Genomic DNA, 22,664 nt, shown 5'->3' on the forward strand with positions numbered 1-22,664 from the left:
GGAGAGGTCCCACATCGGTGCAGTAACAGGAGGGACGAGTGTTCCTCAGCAGAGTGCGTGTCTGTCACAGCCGGAGCGGGAGGGCAGAGCGAGCAGAGAGTGTGCAGTTATCGAATGCTGGTGGGAATAAAATGCATGAATCAAAAGCTCACATGGGTCTCCAAATATACTCGGACACTGTTAAAATAAGAGGGTGGGCTGTCCAGGTAAAGCAGGCCTGTATGTGCAGGAAACACTGGATGTTCACCACCTCAGTTCATCGTACTGCAGACAGCTGCTCGATGAGTTTACGCAGAGAGAACCTGAGAGGGCCTGACCGAGGTCTGAGTCTTGTGTGTTCCTGACTGTGAAGCTCTGTGGGCTGCATGTGTTAAAGGTAGCTTATAAATGAAGCCGATGTGTTCTGGGCAGCTTTCAGTGTGACTTGAGATGGTCAGTTTGAAACTCTCACCTTTGTTTGGCAGGCTGCTGTCCAGCTCTGAAGAACACAGGACGATCCATGGAGCCGTCACTGCTCACAGACTCACACCTGCGCTCAGCTTCAGGAGCGTCTGCAGGCCGACGGAGCCTGAAACACATTTAACGTCACATGTTTACAAAGTTCTGGCTCAACAAAAGACGTCAGTGAAACCATGTGTCATTTTTAATGTTTGAATACAGAGCTGGAAGATAACGACCAGCTCACTTCTGACATCAGCACTGATGACCACAGCCTTTGAGACATGGAGAGTCAGGGACAGGTAGAGATGCTCCTCTCAGCTTTGGAGGGCAGCAGGTAACCCTTCTGCCCCTCGCTCTGATGAGGTGACTTTTTAAAACGTCTTTTGTTCATCTCAGGATCTGATCTCAGGAATGTCCCTAAAGTCAGAGATGTCTTAACTACTCAACTAACTCACGCTGTTATTACCACCTGGATGGACAGGTGTAAGTGCTTACTGAAAAACAATCACTGATCATGTGTCATGAGTCAAACTGAAAATATCTTAAAAATGTATACATTTAAAATATTTAGAATATAAAAGGACGTTAATGAAATTATAAATTAATAATAATAATAATAAACGAAGTTAAATCAGCAGCACATCTACATTTAACCGATTCATCTCCCACAGAGTGACGTGTACCTGTGTCTGTTCTCACAACAGGTGAGCTGTGTGTGGAGGCTCACCTGCACAGACTAACATCAGCAGCAGCCAGCTGCACAGAATCATTTAACGGCAGCATCAGAAGGTCCATATTTAACATGAGAGGCTGCAGCTCAGTCACAACATGAACAGGCGGGACGACTCTCTCTCTGTTACCTGCAGGGCAGGTGTGGAGACACTACTCCAGACAGGAAGACGAGGAGTAGAGAGAGAGAGAGATCGTCCTCTAGTTCATCGACAGCGGATGTCGCTCTCATACAGATAAAAAAGAAAGTGATGAGTAAATACACCTGAGCGAACCGCACAGGTATCGTCTATCTGTGGAAACACTGCCGGTGCATCGTCAACCTGCTGCTGCCGTGTCTGTTCACCTCCTTTCAGCTACAGATGTCAGAGACGTCAAACAAGACAAAGGCAGACAGCGCCCTCTGCTGGTTAAAAGTGTGTAGTGATTCATTTCTCATCCCCCTGATCTGAGTCGTCCCTCATGTGTACAGGTATTCTGCGGTCTCTGGAGGTACCGTCACATCGTTCTTAACTGGAACAAAGAAAATGAATCACATGACTTTAACGCCTGAGACGCTGCACGGCCTGTTCCTTTAAAATGTGACGTTGAACTTCTTTTACTCGTTCAGAAAGTTCTCGGCCTCGACCCTTCAAACATCAGAGATCTTCTCATGTTCCAGCCAGGTCACCTGGGTCCTCTACCACTTTTAAATGTTCCTCATGTGTCCCATCAACCTCATTTTGAGTCTTGTGTGTTCCTGACTGTGAAGCTCTGTGGGCTGCATGTGTTAAAGGTAGCTTATAAATGAAGCCGATGTGTTCTGGGCAGCTTTCAGTGTGACTTGAGATGGTCAGTTTGAAACTCTCACCTTTGTTTGGCAGGCTGCTGTCCAGCTCTGAAGAACACAGGACGATCCATGGAGCCGTCACCGCTCACAGACTCACACCTGCGCTCAGCTTCAGGAGCGTCTGCAGGCCGACGGAGCCTGAAACACATTTAACGTCACATGTTTACAAAGTTCTGGCTCAACAAAAGACGTCAGTGAAACCATGTGTCATTTTTAATGTTTGAATACAGAGCTGGAAGATAACGACCAGCTCACTTCTGACATCAGCACTGATGACCACAGCTCCTTTCACACATGCACTCCTGACAGGTGAACGCAAACAGCCTCCAAGCAAAATGTCTGCATGAAGTCGGGGTGAGCCGATGTGTGAGTGCAGCTGGTAATAGTCAGGAACATTGACGGCGAGCAAGTGGGCGGGGTGATGATGTCTATATCATGTGACCATGTGAAACCAGAAGAGCGACACATTACAGGAGGATTATAAACATCCGAAGGTGAAGAAGACGGATCGTTTACAGGACGACAGCAAAGACGCCTGCAGGCCGGAGAGAGGAAGAGATTCAGGAGTCTCCCGTATCGAGGGACGGGTGTGACAGAGCAAAAGAGCCAAGAACAGTAAAGCCGCTTTCCCTCTGGTCAAAAAGCACGCTAACATGCAGCTTTTTGCTCAGTGGGAAAGGTTACAATCTGCATTCGGACCCGGGTCACATGACTCTGCAGTAGACCCGGGTAATTATCGCCTCAGCTCCAATCGTCAATGATGGGAACACAAAACCTGTGTTGACACGCTAATCTCCGCCCCCTTTCCGGCGCAATGCTATGACACGCATTGGAGTTTGCATAAATACAAACGAACAACATACAACAGCAAATGTATTCTTTGTTTCATGCAGCGAGGTGAGCGAGCTTCTTCTGATCCGAGGGGGAAAACAAATAGGGCGACAACTCGACAGCGCTGTTTCGGGCGCGTTTGTGACATCAGCCGGTGACACAGCAGAAAAGAGACAAAAAGCAGTATACTTCACTGGCAATGGGAAAAGAGACAATCGGCATTTATTAGCGGGTCTTCCTGAGTCTGAAAAACCTGCGTCAACGCGCTCATTTTGGTGGGAAAGAGGTGTTAGAGATTCCAAACTCACCTGTCAGCTTCATGCTCCCCACGCAGAGGTGTTTTGGACGGGGGGGCGTCCTCCCCTCTGTCCTCACACAGATCCATAGCTGAGCCCCCACCTTTACACGCACACACGCGCACACACGCGCACACACACACACACACACACACACACACAGTCTGTTATTATCAGCCCAGTATGTGTGCAACAAGTTGGACAAAGAGAACATTAAACACTAAATCCAATCTATCCTGATAGTTTCATCATCAGAAGCCGTTTAAAAACATTTGCAAGTTAAGTTCAGAAACTTTGTGACCTTCTGTAGTTTGAGGTAACTGATTTAAAGCCTGATTTGTTCTCTCCTTGTTTTTAACGGTTCATTCTGACGCATGCGCAGCTGCCGGACACTCTGTATTTTCTAAAAAGTACTGCTGTCTTAGAAGAAAATAAAATAATTACAAAGACGACATCAGCCTCTTTTTAAACCATAGTCCCAGTTAAACTGGACCCAGCAACATGGCTGACATCTGGTTCCATCCCGGAGAGATAAGAACGACTTTGGTAACAACAGTAAAGAAAGGCGCCATGTTTGTCCCCTCTCTAACAGAGACAGGCCTCCGGAGGCGCGTGCTGCGATTCATAATACATACAGCTTATACATACATATCTCAGTAGCAGCTTATAAACATACAGCATATAAACACAACGTATGTGTTTTAACGACAGTACTACAAATCAGTCCATAGGTACTTCACAGTACTCCGGTACGCCGTATTGGGATACCGCCAAAACCTACTCCCTGAACTCAGTGTGTCTGTTCGACTCATCCCCCCGCCCGGACTCCAATCTGTCACTGATCCGGACACAGCTTGAACATGTTTTAGCCCACAAAGAGGACAAAGTATCAGCAAAGAGAGGACACTGACTCATCACTGTTACTGCGTGTCAGCTCGCTCACGCTCACGCTCACCGACGGGACCGTTTGATTCTTTCTACGAAGTAAACTAAAGAAAAATCTCCGAGTTATTCATGAGTCACACCGTGAGAAGTTTCCGTTACAAACCTGTTTACGGAGAGACGAAGAAAGCTGTGTCACCGCAAGGACAAATGCAAGAAAGTGAAACTAAACTGACGACAGGAAGGAAACACGCAGAGTTTCAAAATAAAACCAAACCGTTCTTTGAAATGTAAAAATCATGACAATCGATAATTCAATATAAAATTATGTATTGAAAGTAGTAAGTATGAAACTATAAGAGAATTAATAATAATGCAGTCACATTTAAGCTGCATTTCAATCTTTTTTTTAAAGGTATAATATCATGCTCACTTTAGGTTTGTAATCTTCATCTGTAAAGTCTCTGCAGACAATGACACTGATCATCGGCGGGACATTTCCCGGTGGGCCGGCTGCAGTTGGAGCAGAAAGAAAAGAAAGTCATCTGAGGAGTTTACATCGTCCCACTTTTAAGGTGCTTCTCAGTTGGCCCACTTTGAACCAGGGCTTTTATTTTGAAGGGCAGCTAGAACGCCACTCACACACCAGCCAGTGGTGTACTCCGGTTGTTGACGGTTGAGAGCTGATCATAGTTGAGGGGCAGGGGCCAAAAAAGGGGCATCCGCTGTATGCCATGGGGCATCAGGGCGCAGAAAGTTGTGATGCAAAACAACAACGCGGGCATTTTTAACAACACAGGCATCCCGTGAGGGCACACTGTGTCACACGTGTGTGTGTGTGCAGAGACAATCTAATTTTCCCGAGTACACTCCTGACCCCAGCTTTGCTACAACTATGGAGGACGCAGAGGAGAAAGGGAGGAGCAAGTCAAGACTTTGGATACTTTCTAAAGAAAAGTCTCTAAACTCAGTAAGTGGTGAACTGTGATGGCAGCTAATGAGCTACTGGATAATATTTACAGTTCACTTTTAGAAGTGTTTGACGCTTGCTACCAGTAGATGTAACAGGGTTTATATGTTTACATGTTAACTCCACTTGTCATGTTGTCATAGTGTGTTTATTGGGATTCATGGCTCAGGGCGCCCACTCTCAGTTGTAACTGCAATTGCAACGGCAATGCTTTGCCAGTATCTGAGAGACATGCCCGAGGTGAGTCGCAGCACGCAGCACTGTGTATTAAATGTTATATATTAATGTCTGCATAAACATATTCGTGGTTGAAATGCACTGTGACTTATTACAGTGTTATTGTGTAAGCGCTGAGTGGGTAACTGTATTGTTTCGGTGCTAAAATGTCCAATTAGACAGCTAGCTTAGCTTGCGTACTAAAAAAAACTTGCTGTTCCTTCTGCAGTGTGCTGCGTGAGCTGTCGATAATGAGCCACCTGTATGACTGACGAGGACTTACTCTGTTCCTGTTCAGATAAGAAACAGCGGCAACAGACAGACAAGCCTCCCGCTCCTCTTTCCATACACAGCGCACAGTGAAGGGGTTCTCGAGCCAGCCGGTTGTCATGAAGTGCAACTGAGTGCGGTTACACAGATTAGAAAATGTTGCATTAATCATTACAGTGGAAAGTAACTAAGTACACTTACTAAAGTAACATTACTTGAGTATAATTCTGAGGTCCTTGTAGTACATTATTCCTATCCTCGAACAGCTTTAGAACACGTGCTGTATTCTTGTTTTCAGTCAGCTTCAATAACACAGTAAAGATGTACATGATTATGTGAGATATGTTTAGAGTGTGCTGAATGTTTGAAACATGAGCAGAACTGTTGCTGAAACAGACTTTAAAGTCCAGGGGTTAATGATAAGTGAAGAATTCATTCAAATGTTTTCATTGACCTGCACAGGTGCCACATGCAGATTTAAAAAGCTTTCTCTTCAAATAAAGGTGGACGGAGAGTAAATCATGCCTACGTGTGTGTTGACTCAGTGGGTTAACATGAATGAGAGAAGTTGATCTACAGGAGAATCAATATTTAAAGGCAGAACGCCTGAGAGCCTTACAGCATTATATATCATTACATATATGAAGACATGTTCACCATAAACTGATGCAAAAAAATGCTCATATTGTTGCATAAAAATTGCAGGAACTAAAATGCAGGAAAGTAAGTATTTGACACTTTTTTGACACTTTTCCTGGGGGACAACCAGGCCCCATTTTTAATATGTGACTCCCCCCCCATGTTCACACGTACAGATACTTGTGTAAAGTATACACACAGATACCTGTGTAAAGTATACGTACAGATACTTGTGTAAAGTATTCACACAGATACTTGTGTAAAGTATACGCACAGATACTTGTGTAAGGAATACGCACAGTAAAGTATACGCACAGATACTTGTGTAAAGTATACGCACAGATACCTGTGTAAAGTATACGTACAGATACATGTGTAAAGTATACGCACAGATACCTGTGTAAGGAATACGCACAGTAAAGTATACGCACAGATACCTGTGTAAAGTATACGCACAGTAAAGTATACGCACAGATACTTGTGTAAAGTATACGCACAGATACTTGTGTAAAGTATACGTACAGATACATGTGTAAAGTATACGCACAGTAAAGTATACGCACAGATACTTGTGTAAAGTATACGTACAGATACATGTGTAAAGTATACGCACAGTAAAGTATACGCACAGATACTTGTGTAAAGTATACGCACAGATACCAGTGTAAAGTATACGCACAGATACTTGTGTAAAGTATACGTACAGATACTTGTGTAAAGTATACGCACAGATACCTGTGTAAGGAATACGCACAGTAAAGTATACGCACAGATACCTGTGTAAAGTATACGCACAGTAAAGTATACGCACAGATACTTGTGTAAAGTATACACACAGATACTTGTGTAAAGTATACGCACAGATACCTGTGTAAAGTATATGCACAGTAAAGTATACGCACAGATACTTGTGTAAAGTATTCACACAGATACTTGTGTAAAGTATACGCACAGATACCTGTGTAAAGTATACGTACAGATACTTCTGTAAAGTATTCACACAGATACTTGTGTAAAGTATACGCACAGATACTTGTGTAAGGAATACGCACAGTAAAGTATACGCACAGATACCTGTGTAAAGTATACGCACAGATACTTGTGTAAAGTATATGCACAGATACTTGTGTAAAGTATACGTACAGATACATGTGTAAAGTATACGCACAGATACCTGTGTAAGGAATACGCACAGTAAAGTATACGCACAGATACCTGTGTAAAGTATACGCACAGTAAAGTATACGCACAGATACTTGTGTAAAGTATACGCACAGATACTTGTGTAAAGTATACGTACAGATACATGTGTAAAGTATACGCACAGTAAAGTATACGCACAGATACTTGTGTAAAGTATACGTACAGATACATGTGTAAAGTATACGCACAGTAAAGTATACGCACAGATACTTGTGTAAAGTATACGCACAGATACCAGTGTAAAGTATACGCACAGATACTTGTGTAAAGTATACGTACAGATACTTGTGTAAAGTATACGCACAGATACCTGTGTAAGGAATACGCACAGTAAAGTATACGCACAGATACCTGTGTAAAGTATACGCACAGTAAAGTATACGCACAGATACTTGTGTAAAGTATACGCACAGATACTTGTGTAAAGTATACGCACAGATACCTGTGTAAAGTATACGCACAGATACCTGTGTAAAGTATATGCACAGTAAAGTATACGCACAGATACTTGTGTAAAGTATTCACACAGATACTTGTGTAAAGTATTCACACAGATACTTGTGTAAAGTATACGCACAGATAGTACTAGAGGCGTCTAGTGAACGTGACATCTGTGAGCGACAGGGAGAACTCAGAGCCTCATGGATGAAGGTGAAGCAGCCAACATGGCCGACGACCAGCAGCAAGACATTCCCCATCCAACTGATGTACATATTGAAGCAAAGTTAATGTTCATCATTTCACTGTATTGTTCTTTGATTTGAAGTTCCCATGATTTCAGGTTATTAGTCTCCATATATGTGGTGAGTTTCAAGCTGCTTTCCAACTGGTCAAAAAACACCCGCTAACACCCAGCTTTTTTGCTTAACGGGAAAGGTTACAATCTGCATTCTAATGACTCTTCAGTAGACCCGGATACTCATCACTTCAGCTCCACTCGGCATTGATGGGAACACAAAACCCATGTTGACACACTAATGTCAGGTATTCCATGCTTGGTCCATACCGGGACTTGAGCTGGCTACCCTCTGGTTCCCAAGCCATGTCACTACCGACTGAGCTACTGTCTATCCCCTATTCCCACTGGCAGTGGGAACAGACACAATGGGCATTTATAAGTGGGTCTTCCCGGAACTGAAAAACCTGTGTCAACGCGCTAAATGTAGCTTAGCACAGAAACAGCTGCTAGAAATGTCCTTCAGTGGGACATGTCTTACTTTATACTGTGAGGACGCTGCACTGTTACTGCAGGACGGGAAGACGTTCAGTACAGGCTGCAGGATGAAGATGGTTTCCTGAGACAGAGAGGAGCCGAGATATTTGAATACAAGTCCAGAAGTGGAAAATGGTTTGTACTCAAATACTTCCTTTTAAGAGCTGACAATAAACATTAAGAACTACAGCACTGTCAAGTGTAAAACCAGACTCTATTTGTCACATAAATAATGAACACAGACAGACTCGCTCATGTCCCCACGCTTTATTGACACTAGCTGCTCTGACAGCTGACATGGTAGATTGAAGGATGGTGTATGACAGAGCTCAACATACATGTAGTGAATACACAGACACATAATGAACACATAATCAGCTCTCATACATCTCATGCAACAGCCTGTTAGATGTTAGAGAATGTACAGCTTGTTAGCAGCTATTCTTAGAGGACAATGTGGTAAATGATCATGTTTTTAAAGCCATGAAGGAAATCTTAAATGATGATTGGAAGAGTTTCTGCAGGTGCATGTTACTAAAATTAAGCATAAAAAGATAATGTGAAGGTCAAATGAAGGGAAACTCAAGGTGCTTCTGTTTGAGTCTGAAAGCTTGTTTGAAGGAGGTAAAAACAGGCTCCAGGTTTTCCCTGTGCAGCCGGCCATGAGAGGACCTGATCCTCAACACAAAGGTCCTTGTGTTTCCCTAAACCCAAAGAGAGTTTAAAATAAAAGAAGCAGGATTGAAAGACCTTCTGCTACAGTCAGCCTAAAAGGGTGAAGCATCAAATTAAACTTTCTTATAAACCCAGTTCATCAAAATATCAAAAGACGCCAAAGTCGAGGCATCCTTGAGTTTTCCTTTGGACAAAGCAGGGGGCAAGAAGACCTACAGGAGAGAGGCATCAAAGTCCCTTTCAATCTCCCCCCTCTTCCTCGCCGCGTTGCTGATCAGGTTGTTGTGGAGCTGTAATGGGTTGTTGTGGAAATGTAATGACAATCTCCATCTTTTCTGGCCTGAATGGTTCTCTAGATGATACAGAGGGAAAAAACAACAACAAACAAACACACGCACACAAAGTCACACGTGAAAAACAAAGAATAAAACATGTATGACGATGAAAGTCACCTTTTCAAGTCATACTACATCTCACCTGCCTAAAAAGCTGAGAATTTTAGAAGAACATAAGGCCGGCCTCAGACTTACAGGAGTTTCAAAATCCTAAGAGATTTAACAATATTAAGATTATGTTTGTGCCGGGTGGTAACCATAGACCATAGAGTGTAAATAATGGACGTAGCCACTGTGAGGTCACCATTTGGTTTTTCTCGACTGCTTACATGAAGCCTTGAGTTTGGCAAACCGCCTACGGCCAACGAGTCTGTTCATTATCTACCTCACTGCATTGTCTGTTTATTGACTATGTCACACCCACTGCCGCCTCCTAGCAGGTCTCTCTCCCTCCCTGTCTCGCTCTAGCTCTGTTATTCTCGCAGCTGCTCGTCATCATCAATCTACAAGGCTTCAAATGCTGGGCTCCTCCTCCACCATGCTGCCAGATTGTAGACTCTGCTAAACAACAGTCAGTCTGATCTAGCTCTGTTATTCTCGCATGTGTTTCGCTTTTACTCATTCTATTTTTGCTCTGCCTACAGCCGTCCTCACCTGACTCCTGCCCCAGCCCTACTCCTGTGTCTTCTAATACACTCTGGATCTTCAACCTCCTCTGGATTACGGACTCACTCTGCCCAGCTCCCTGCTCACTCCATGCCCTGCTCTGCTCCTACCTCTGATTCACGTCTCAGCCCCTGCTTCCCACACACCAAGGAACACTCAGCTCAATCAATAAGTATTATTTTCCAATAAATCTTTTGGCACCAAGTCCTCGTCTCAGTGTTCTGTGTTTCTGCATTTGGGTTCAGACAGTATCGCCCCGTAACAGACTACCTCACTGCATAGTCTGTTTATTGTCTACCCCACTGCATAGTCTGTTTATTATCTACCTCACTGCATAGTCTGTTTATTGACCACCTCACTGCATAGTCTGTTTATTGTCTACCTCACTGCATAGTTTGTTTATTGTCTACCCCACTGCATAGTCTGTTTATTATCTACCTCACTGCATAGTCTGTTTATTATCTACCTCACTGCATAGTCTGTTTATTGACCACCTCACTGCATAGTCTGTTTATTATCTACCTCACTGCATAGTCTGTTTATTGACCACCTCACTGCATAGTCTGTTTATTGTCTACCTCACTGCATAGTTTGTTTATTGTCTACCCCACTGCATAGTCTGTTTATTGCCTACCTCACTGCATAGTCTGTTTATTGTCTACCCCACTGCATAGTCTGTTTATTGACCACCTCACTGCATAGTCTGTTTATTGTCTACCTCACTGCATAGTCTGTTTATTGACCACCTCACTGCATAGTCTGTTTATTGACCACCTCACTGCATAGTCTGTTTATTATCTACCTCACTGCATAGTCTGTTTATTAATTACCTCACTGCATAGTCTGTTTATTGACCACCTCACTGCATAGTCTGTTTATTATCTACCTCACTGCATAGTCTGTTTATTAATTACCTCACTGCATAGTCTGTTTATTGACCACCTCACTGCATAGTCTGTTTATTATCTACCTCACTGCATAGTCTGTTTATTAATTACCTCACTGCATAGTCTGTTTATTAACTACCTCACTGCATAGTCTGTTTATTAACTACCTCACTGCATAGTCTGTTTATTAATTACCTCACTGCATAGTCTGTTTATTAACTACCTCACTGCATAGTCTGTTTATTGACTACCTCACTGCATAGTCTGTTTATTACCTACCTCACTGCAAAGTCTGTTTATTAACTACCTCACTGCATAGTCTGTTTATTAATTACCTCACTGCATAGTCTGTTTATTAACTACCTCACTGCATAGTCTGTTTATTAACTACCTCACTGCATAGTCTGTTTATTAACTACCTCACTGCATAGTCTGTTTATTAATTACCTCACTGCATAGTCTGTTTATTAACTACCTCACTGCATAGTCTGTTTATTGACTACCTCACTGCATAGTCTGTTTATTACCTACCTCACTGCAAAGTCTGTTTATTAACTACCTCACTGCATAGTCTGTTAATTTCCTACCTCACTGCATAGTCTGTTTACTACCTACCTCACTGCAGTTTCTGTTTATTGACTACCTCACTGCATAGTCCGTTTATTGACTACCTCACTGCATAGTCTGTTTACTATCTACCTCACTGCATAGTCTGTTTATTATCTACCTCACTGCATAGTCTGTTTACAACCTACCTCACTGCATAGTCAGTTTTTTTATCTACCTCATTGCATAGTCTGTTTACTATCTTCCTTGCTGCATAGTCTGTTTATTTCATACCTCACTGCATAGTCTGCTTATTGACCACCTCACTGCATAGTCTGTTTATTACCTACCTCACTGCATAGTCTGTTTATTATCTACCTCACTGCATAGTCTGTTTATTACCTACCTCACTGCATAGTCTGTTTATTTCCTACCTCACTGCATAGTCTGTTTATTGACCACCTCACTGCACAGTCTGTTTATTACCTTCCTCACTGCATAGTCTGTTTATTACCTACCTCACTGCATAGTCTGTTTACTACCTACCTCACTGTATAGTCTATCTACATCAGTGTATTGTCTGTTTATTATCTACCTCATTACCCACTGAGCAATGAGTGCTATCACCATTGTAGTAGGTACAGAGTTTTAGTAGTTTAAGTTTAATGGCAAGAAAGCAAAACATAAATTAGTTTAAACCGTGACTTACCTGTCAAATTTTACTCCTGACAATTTCAGCATTTTTTTGGCAGCCTTTGTGTCAATTCTATCACTTGGCTTAACAGAGAGATAGACCACTCTCTTAATACCTGGAACAGGGGTTGGGAGTGAGGTGAAAAGAAAGAACTACATTTAGCAAATGCTGTCAGATTTCAGTGGAAGAGGACCTCTTGTTTTCTTTATGAAGAAATCCATCCCAACAAATTGTTTTGGATAACATGTATTCAGTCCTACTATAATATTGTAACGAATAGTCACAGTGAGCACCAACCTTAAGCAGCTAAAGCTTAAAAATCTAAAATCTAATAAAATGATTTACACTCAAAAATCTTTATCAGCTGATTAGAGGATCAGAGTGTTTGTGTGCTGTGGACACACACCTGCCTGGATGATGAGCTTGGCACACTCGTTGCAGGGGAACAGAGTCACATAAATGGTGCAGCCTTTCACATCAGCACTGTTCTTGTTCATGATGGCATTCAGCTCTGCGTGGCACACTGCGGGACAAAGTTAGCATTTAGGCAAGGCAAGTTTATTTATACCGCACATTTCAGCAACAAGGCAATTCAAAGTCCTTTCACAGAACAACGACAGCAAAGAAACATCATAAAACAAGACATTAAAAAGCAAAGTGAAGATCAAATATAAAACAGAAGCTTAAACTTAAGATGACACTCAAAGAATATAAGAATAAAAGTCACAGTGCAGATATAAATAATTAGAATAAGTAGTAGTATGAGAAATAAAAGGCAGCTGTGGACAGGTGAGTCTTCAGGCTTGATTTTAAAGAAGTGTGTTTCAGCAGACCTGCATGTTTCTGGGAGTTTGTTCCAGATATGTGGAGCATAGAAAGTGAACGCTGCTGCTCCATGTTTGGTTCTGACTCTGGTGACAGACAGCAGACCTGTCCCTGATGACCTGATGGGTTGGGATGGTTCGTACTGTGTCAGTAGATCCCCATTACCATAGTACCATTCAACGCTTTGTGAACCAGCAGTAGTACTTTGAAGTCTATTCTCTGACAGACAGGGAGCCAGTGTAAAGACCTCAGAGCTGGAGTGATCTCCTGTCCTGGTCTTAGTGAGGACTCGACCAGCAGCGTTCTGGATCAGCTGCAGTGGTCTGATTTTTAAGGAGACTTTTAATTGCTCCCCTTTAGCTCCAAAAACAACTACCTCAGTTTGTCTTTGTTTAACTGAAGAAAATGATGGCACATCCACTCATTCATTTAGCAGTCTCTTTAAGCATGTTTGTCTTGTTTCAGTCATTTAATGACAATCAAAGTTAAAAAAAAAAAAGTAAGAGAAAAGAAGATGATTTATTTTCTCTCTGTCACACCAATAGACAGGGTGTATAAATAATGGACATAGCCACCATGAGGTCACCCATCGTTTTATGTGCATATAAAGCCTCGAGTTCAGCATTTAGCTGCCACCATGTTGGTCTTGTGAAGCTTATTTGGATGTGAGGGTGGAGCTGGGGAGGCGGGAGGGGTTAGCAAATGCTAAGTTATCAAAGCTACAAAGTCTGTGTCCGTGACCAAATCATTTGCTGGTGATGAGCTGGTTAACCCTTTCCCATACGTTAAGATCGTATTAGTGGTGACGACGACACCTATCAGGTAACTACTAATCAATAGTCTGGGGAGAAAAAAACTACAGTCCTGACTCCCTGCAGGAGCCAACAAGTAAATCACTGATGACAAACAGTGAATGAGCTAAGAAGCCAGGTATGGTGAGCACAGGTTTCACTTTGGACAAACATTTGGTAAGTTATTAACATAAAGGCTGAATAAGATCGGTCCCAGTATAGAGCCATGTGGAACTCCAACTGAGCAGCTGAGGTATGATGATTATGCATTTCCGATCTGTACAGTTTGTTTTCTATTTGACAGATATGACCTTATCCAGCAGAGGGCACTGTTAGAAATATTTAAAAGAAAGAAGCACCTCATGATTTATTGTGTCGAAAGCTTGTTCAGGTCCAAAAAAAGACGGCTCCTACATACCAACCCTGCTCTAATAATCTTTTGATGTTCTCAAGAAAATAACAGGTGGCTGTATCAGTGGAGTGATGCAAACTGCATTGGGTGGAGAGGGGTCTGACAATTGTTAAGATATTCTGTTAACTGCATGTCAAGCCATTTCTCTGCCACCTTTGATACAAAGGGTGGGATACTTATCGGCCGATGGTTCTCTGCTTTGGTCTTATCACAGCTGTGGTAACTTAGCAGTCTTCCAGGTGGTTGTCACGCTACCTTGTTTTAGGGACAAGTTCATTAAATGTGCACTTGGGTTGGCAAGAACCTCTCTGTGGAGTTTACAAAGATTACTGTCCACACCGAATGCATTTATAATAATGATAATAATACACTTTATTTATAGATCACTTTTCTTACAAGGTTACAAAGTAACTTTCAGAGAAGACGTGATTTTCAGAGCCTCAGAGACAGATATGTCTCCTTTGCTAAACACTGGTCTGCTATCATCGGGAGGGTTAATGGAAGTTTCTGGACATTTGAAATGTTACGTTGCATCTTTAGTTCCTCAACTGAGCTTATGTAGAAATTGTTAAAGCTATTGACTATAATGTCCAAATTGTTAGTTAGAGGACCAGGAGCTGTATGTCGTGTTTTGTATCTTTGTTTCTTCTAATAATATTGTTTAAATTTTCCCATTTTAACTTTACATTTACATTTGTCCCAGCTACCATCTGTATAAAGAAATCTGCTTTGCGAATCTGTCTTACCACTTTATTTCTCAGTGATGTGAAAATATGACGGTCACTTGTGAGCCCTGTTTAAAGACTTATTTGTGAATATTAAATCAATTGTTGTTTTGGATGCATTACACTTGTACATCTCCAGTTTTTATTCACACCTGTTGTACATATTTTATATTATACTTATTGTTTTTTATATTTTTATTCTCATTGCCTATTTTCTTTATCTTATTCTGTTGAAGTATTTTACTTATTTTTATTCTAATTCTATGTTAATTGTTCTGCACCTAAACACCAAAACAAATTCCTCATATGTGTGAACCTACTTGGCAACAAACCTGATTCTGATTCTGATTGTCATGAAGAGAGAAATGAGCTATAGAGACCCAAACTGCTTTTCATGTTTATTTCTGCTGTAAAGTTTAACATGGGGCTCTATGGGGACTGACTCACTGCTGGAGACAGCCTCAAGTGGACACCAGAGGAAGAAACGTGTGTTAGTCTATGTCCATGACCTTTCCCTGGATATTCTTTGTGCTTCCCCTGACCCCTCGTGTCTCTTGGATTACCTGTTCCTGGTTTTGTTTGTAAGTTTTTTTGCTGTGTCTTTTGATTTTCCTTTTTGCCTTCTGTTGGAGTTTAGATTTTGTTTTTGCATTTTTGCCTTTTGTTTATTAAATCCATTATTTCAGTCTGCATCTGGGTCCTCACCTTTTTTGTTTAAACCGAAACCGTGACAGTTTATTTTAGGAACGCTCCCACATTCACTAAGATTAGCAACAATAACCCTAATATTAAAACCAAACAAGCCCCCAACGGAGTGCTCATCCTACAGGGGAATTAGTTTAATGGGATGTGACACAAAGATAGTCTGCAAGGCACTTTCTAAAAGATTAGATAAATATCTCCCTAAATGATAATTGATGATCAACAAGGTTTCATACAAAAACGACAGGGATATCACAATATCAGACGGGTGTTAAATATATTGCATGAGCGACAGAATGCAAAAGATACAGCAATGCTATCAGTAGATGCATGTCAGGCATTTGATAGAATAGAATGGGGTTACCTTTTTGAAGTCCTTCCAAGATATGGGCAAGGTGAACTTTATCTCAACTGTATTCGATTACTATACACGACCCCAACTGCACAAATCCTGACTAACAGTAACATCTCAAAGCCCTTTAGTTTACAGCGATCAGCCAGACAGGGCTGCCCTCTGTGTCCACTGTTATTCACACTAGCAATTGAGCCTCTAGCCATGGCTGTAAGAGCACACGTAGGACTATCAGGCATTACAATTGGGGGGATAGACCATCGCATTTCTTTATTTGCAGATGATATAATATTTTTCCTGACAAATTTAAAAAATAGCATCCCTAATCTAATGACAATAATTGAAACATTTGGAGGGTTCTCTGGATATAAAATTAATAATTCAAAATCAGTATTAATGTTTCTTAATAAAGAGGAAAGACATAATCCCGTAGTAAATACTCCTTTTATGACAACTACTGAAGGTTTTAAATACCTAGGTGTTAAAATCACTCCCAAACTAGATGGAATAATCCCAGCAAATTATGACCCCCTGGTAGACAAGGTGACAGGAACATTGAACCGATGGTCCAGCTTGCCTATCTCCATGATCGGACGAATTAATATATTAAAAATGACTATTTTACCTAAATGTTTATATTGTTTCCAAACACTCCCATTGCCACTACCAAACATGTTCTACGATAAACTTAACAAAATATTCAGTCAATTCATTTGGAATGACAGAAAGGCTAGACTCCGCCTTAAACCATTATACCTTCCTTATGAGAGGGGAGGGCTTCAACTCCCCAATCTTAGATGGTACTACATGGCTGCCCAGCTGACTTCAGCATCATATTACTTTTGCACCACGGCATCTCCAGCTTGGGTAAGCATTGAGCAAAAGTCCATTCCAGATCTTCCACTAAATGCATATCTATACTCTTCAGATATCAAGACATTGAAAAAAGTAACAAAAAATCCCTTTCTTAAAAATACAATTTCAGTTTGGCATGCTGCACACAGACATGTAGGTGATATGCCTGTACTGTCGCAATTTACTCCTATTTGGGGTAATAAGCAGTTTACACCTGGCAGAAAGCATGGAGGATTTGGGTCATGGTTTTTAAAAGGTATTCAGAAAATGAAGGACCTTTATGTAGATGGTGTTTTACTTTCTTTTAATCAATTATGTGAGAGATATCAAATCCCCAAAAACATTTCTTCAAATATTTACAGTTAAAAAGCTTCATTTCATCTAAATATGAACAGATTATGTATATTCCACCTTTATCAAAACTTGAGGAGATAACACTTGGAAATTTGGGAGGGAAGAGCCACCTATCTAAATATTACAGCATATTGGTGGCATACACAAAAGATTCAACACTTGATAAACTAAATGCTTGGAAAACTGATATACAGGAAGATATCGATGAGGCGGACTGGAATGAGGCTTGTTTAAAAGTGCAAAAGCAGACAATAAATACATGGTTTAAATTACTTCAATATAAATGGTCGATGAGAACGTACATAACCCCTGTCAAACTCCACCACATGTCTGATACTATTCCAGATGTCTGTACTAAATGTTCAAATGAGAAAGGCACTCTTTTTCACTGTCTATGGGAATGTCCAAAGATTCAAATTTTCTGGAAGGATGGTACAAAATGTTTATCAGAGATGTTTAACACCAGATTCCCCTTAAATGTCAAACTCTGTGTGCTTGGAATATATCCAGAGGACTTTATACAAACACAGAAGCGGACTAAAATTCTGGACTTTGGACTTCTACATGCCAGGAGAGCTATTGCTCTGTGTTGGAAGAGTATGGACGCTCCATCATTGAAAATGTGGATAAAGGAACTTACGAACTCTATCGGTCTGGAAAGACTCACTTACATTGCTAAAGGCAAGCGGAGAGACTTTGTGCAGCTCTGGGAACCACACATGAACATACTAGAAACCTGGAATGTAAGCTTCACCTGAAAAGAAATTGTAAAATGTAGCATCTAAATGTATTTATTATTTATTTTATCTTCTATATTATCATTATTATTATTGTTGTTATTATATATATATATATATATATATTTTTATTTTTTTCTGAAATTTAAATTTTATTATTATTATTATTATTGCTTTATTTCATATCTATGCAAGTTGAGTGTGTATGGGTGTGTATGCAGGAGTGTGCAATGTTGGCATTTTTGGTCTTCAACGGTCAAATTGTTATTGAACGTTGCTTTGTTGTAATGATATAATAAGAAAATGGCAATAAACATATTGGGGGGAAAAAATTAATATGAAGGACATTACTGTTCAGGTTAGAAATATGATCATTAAATGTTTTGTATATTGATCAACATTTCTAATGATCACCACTTGTCACTGAAAATGCTGCTCAGCTTGTTTAATGTCTGAACCAGGTTAACCTTCACCCTCCTGTCTGTCCCCCCAGGTTCTACGGTGGCCAACAAGGGTAAACACGCTCCAACGGCACAATGAACAAATGCAAATTCAAAAATATGCAAATTCAAAAATATGCTGCTGTGACGTTCATGTTACTCGCTGTCGTCAAACTTGGTGAGGAATCTCTCATGTTTTTACCCCTTTTCAGAGAGTTTACTTCGTCGGCCACCGCATGGTTCAACTTACAAACTGTAGACTGACTGGTAGTTCACACACACACACACACACACACACACACACACACACACACACACACACACACAAACCTGTGTTTTTGGGTCCTTACTCCTTTTGGCAGCCAGACTGGCTACAGCCATGAAGTAATCATCTGAGTCCAGGATGTCTGATCTGCACACAACACACAACAACAACATGGAGGATGTAAAGTGCTGTGATCAGGGAGGACGGTGGTACCTGAGCCCTCTGTTCACACACGTTCACGTCTCAGCTACTTTAACATGATGTGTACATTCAAACAGTTAAACTGGTAATGATATGACAGCATTTGCAACTTTGATTCACATTTCAGATCAGTTTTATGAACATTAACATCGAAGATAAAATGTTACTTTTATAACCAGTCGACGAGTTAGAAAACATTCAAATGTTAAAATATGTTGACAACATGAATATCATGAGTCAGGAGTAAAGACACACAATCAGCTGAGACCTGTAAGTCCTAATAAATCACAGAATTCTGGATTTGGAGAAGGCTCCAGAGTCTACGGAGTCTTTCTTTAGCGGAAGAAATAAAATCCTTCTTCATTTCCAAGTCAAACTTTTGTGTCAAATTATTGATTTGTTCTGTAGGTAGCGTCATAATAAGTTTCATTCAGTACATGAACGTAGATGAAGATGGTGATCAGAATATTTGTGATAAATGTAACTAACGAGGTAACAGACAGCAGGATACCTAAGACTCTGTCCGTCTCGTGCCCTGAAACGACAATCAAAGTTTATATGTGGAGCACCATACCTTGGCTGAGCCCCGGCCATCGTCTTCCAGATACTTCTTCCAGATACAATACTGGAGTGACCGTCGAGTCTTCTGCTTTTATCTAGACAAGCAAAATAAAACACGCCTCGCTGCGTCAACATGTAGGCAGAGGAATTCACTGTTCAAAAGATTTCAACGCGTGTCTGCCAAGAACAAACCTGATTGACTGCACCCACAACAATGCCCTTCCTGGTAAAGCCTACACTGAGGCAACATATTCCAAAAGCTCCTCTTTACCATCTAGGCTACTTTCACACTGCAGGCCTTAGTGCTCAATTCTGACTTATTGCTCAAATCCATTTTTTTTCTTTGGCTGTTCACAGGTTTAAACATTCAGATCGATCTCAGTTTGTTAATGTTCATGATGTGTCCTCTATGCACACCAAAGTTAGTCATGGAGTTCCACAAGGTTCTGTGCTCGGACCGATTCTTTTTACCTTATATATGCTTCCTCTGGGTAATATCATGAGGAAACACTCCATTAATGTTCATTGTTATGCAGATGATACTCAATTATACTTATCTATGAAGCCAGACGAAACCAATCAGCTATCTAAACTAGAAGCATGCCTTAAGGACATAAAGATCTGGATGACTAGAAACTTTCTGCTACTTAATTCAGACAAACTGAAGTTATTGTGCTTGGCCCAAAACACCTTAGAGACTCTTTCTCTAATGATATAGCTGCCCTAGATGGCATCAGCCTGGCATCCAGCACTACTGTTAGGAATCTGGGAGTTCTGTTTGATCAGGATATGTCCTTCATCTCCCACATAAAACAAATATCAAGGACAGCCTTCTTTCACCTTCACAACAAACATCAGACACATCCTGTCTCAACACGATGCAGAAAAACTCGTCCATGCATTCGTTACTTCCAGGCTGGATTATTGTAACTCGTTACTATCAGGCTGCCCTAATAAGTCACTAAAAACTCTGCAGCTGGTACAAAATGCTGCAGCACGTGTGCTGACAAGAACTAGGAAGAGAGATCACATCTCTCCTGTATTAGCCTCTCTGCACTGGCTTCCTGTAAAATCTAGAATAGAATTTAAAATCCTTCTTCTTACTTACAAAGCTCTTAATGGTCAGGCACCATCATATCTTAAACAGCTCATAGTGCCATATTACCCCTCTAGAACATTGCGCTCCCAGGATGCAGGCCTGCTTGTGGTACCCAAAGTCTCTAAGAGTAGTGTTGGAGGTAGAGCCTTCAATTACCAGGCCCCCCTCCTCTGGAACAATCTACCAGTCAGGGTCCGGGAGGCAGACACCCTCTCTTCTTTGAAGAGTTCAAACTTTCCTCACATGATCACTTACACCTGTGAGGACTATCAGGTGACTTCTGCATCTTTGTTGTGAGATGAAACTGAATAAGTCCGAGAGCAAAACTTTACTCAAAGAAAAGAAAGATTCCATAAAAAGTCGAATAGATTTGTGATCAACAGTGTAATAATGCACATCAATGTTTCCATGGATGTTGTGTGAAAAGTTGTTCATTCTTGAATCCACTTTCAGTCACAAATGTATCTTCTTGTAATGAAACACTTGCAGCTTCAGCTGTCAGTTTCATTTTAAAGAAAGTAACCTCATAGACGAGACTGAAATACCTGAGTAACCAGTCTACTCACATTTCTACCTCATTAGAACATAAAGAAGATGGGCGTAGATCTGCTGCTAATTAATGAATGTGACACCTGCCTGTGAAGGAGTGCCCAACAGGTCAGACTACGCTTCATTACAGCAGATCGATGGGATGACTTCATGTTCGTGAGGACATAAATTATTGTTTTGTTCACTGAGTGTTTGATGCTCATCTGGTCAAACAGGAAGTGATGTTAACAAACAAAAAGCTGAATTTCTGCTCAGTGTGGTTGTTTCAAGATGAGGTAGACAAGTGTGGAGAAACCAGCAGGAGTTTTCACAACATCGTTGTCATTGTTAACCGCATTAAACTACCTTGCTCTGCCACTCTTTGTTCGCGAGCTAGCTCTAGATGGTTGAAGACGGCATTCATGGAAAGAGTGCGCAAGTAGGAAGGTAAATAGATGTATCTGCTATATTGCAGCCAGCTCGTAAGTCTCTTATGAGACACTTAAAGGTAGAACACTGTTAGCAGCTCATGATTTAGACTATTTGCACTGATACAATTTGATTCAACTTACACTCTGCTGGTAAGAGGGAGGAGGGGGAGCAAATCTGGGCAGGTAATATAATACACATCATCCACACTTTAAGTTTGTCTACAGATCTGTGAACCCAATGCTACTATCTCACACAGGCTCTGTCCTCTACTGGAGTCTATGGATCCTACTCTCCTCCAATCACGCTCACGTATTTGCCCACTGAACTTATCATGAACGTAGCCGGCCCATCAGGCCGTGCCGAGCTCAATACGTGACAGTAAAAGGCAGCAAACACCGCTGTCGGCTATCCTTTCCTCTTCAGCGAGTGGAGAGTCACAATCTGATATTGTATGTTGCATCAATGACCATTTCAATTAATCTGATAATTCTATTGGGTAATTAAAAGGGTGTGAAACCGGGCAGAGTGGGTCACATGGTGTTCTTTTCCACAAAGCTGAAGAAGTTGCTGCCGGAGTAAGGTCATCTTTTTTACCTATCTAATTGTACAGCCAACTATATATCTCTGTGGTTGTAGAAAAGGCTGCAAAGTGACAAGTGTGTTAATAATTATTATTAAGTGCCTTTAATTATTTGGGGTCTTTTGTTTTGAAGTACTGTTGGCGTATATCGTCAAGATCATACGATTGGGAGCTTACCCACAGGCTCGCTGTATTAAGTGACGTCATTCACATTAATAAGCCGGCTGCTTCAGAGTGATAGATGAGTGAGGGACAGTGCGGTGCAATAACTTGTGAAGAGTGATGTGTGCGTAAATGCATAAGAGTAAGTATTTTCTACTGAATGACCGTATTTCTTGTGTTAATGTAGATACACAAACTTAATGTCAGCCAATTCTGATCAGGATGCTGCGCTTTGATGTTGGCTGTTTGATGTTTATGCTAATTATATGCACGTAATTACGGTCGTCGGACCTGCATCACGTAAAGTTTAAACATGTTCAT

General features: G+C 41.2%; 2 protein-coding genes across 3 annotated transcripts in view; both read right to left on the reverse strand.

Annotated features, from left to right (window-relative positions):
• Positions 1-3,271, reverse strand: part of LOC138604814 (NLR family CARD domain-containing protein 3-like) — a 20,782-nt gene extending 17,511 nt beyond the window's left edge. For both annotated transcript variants that reach the window (XM_069676810.1, XM_069676809.1), the window contains exons 1-3: positions 3,139-3,271; positions 2,021-2,137; positions 452-568 (exon numbers count right to left, since the gene is read on the reverse strand). In XM_069676810.1, coding sequence (XP_069532911.1) covers positions 452-568; positions 2,021-2,137; positions 3,139-3,215 — 311 coding nt within the window. In that variant the 5' untranslated portion in view covers positions 3,216-3,271. The remainder of the gene's footprint in view (positions 1-451; positions 569-2,020; positions 2,138-3,138) is intronic.
• Positions 1-19,625, reverse strand: part of LOC138604829 (deoxycytidylate deaminase-like) — a 115,312-nt gene extending 95,687 nt beyond the window's left edge. The window contains exon 1 of the mRNA XM_069676835.1: positions 19,556-19,625. The gene's annotated coding sequence lies outside the window, so the exon portion shown is untranslated. The remainder of the gene's footprint in view (positions 1-19,555) is intronic.
• Between the last annotated feature and the right edge of the window lie 3,039 nt (positions 19,626-22,664).

The sequence above is a fragment of the Semicossyphus pulcher genome, unplaced genomic scaffold, assembly GCF_022749685.1.
Source record: "Semicossyphus pulcher isolate SPU_LCO1_2020_fin unplaced genomic scaffold, fSemPul1.0.p SCAF_27, whole genome shotgun sequence".
NCBI classification, from domain to species: domain Eukaryota; kingdom Metazoa; phylum Chordata; class Actinopteri; order Labriformes; family Labridae; genus Semicossyphus; species Semicossyphus pulcher.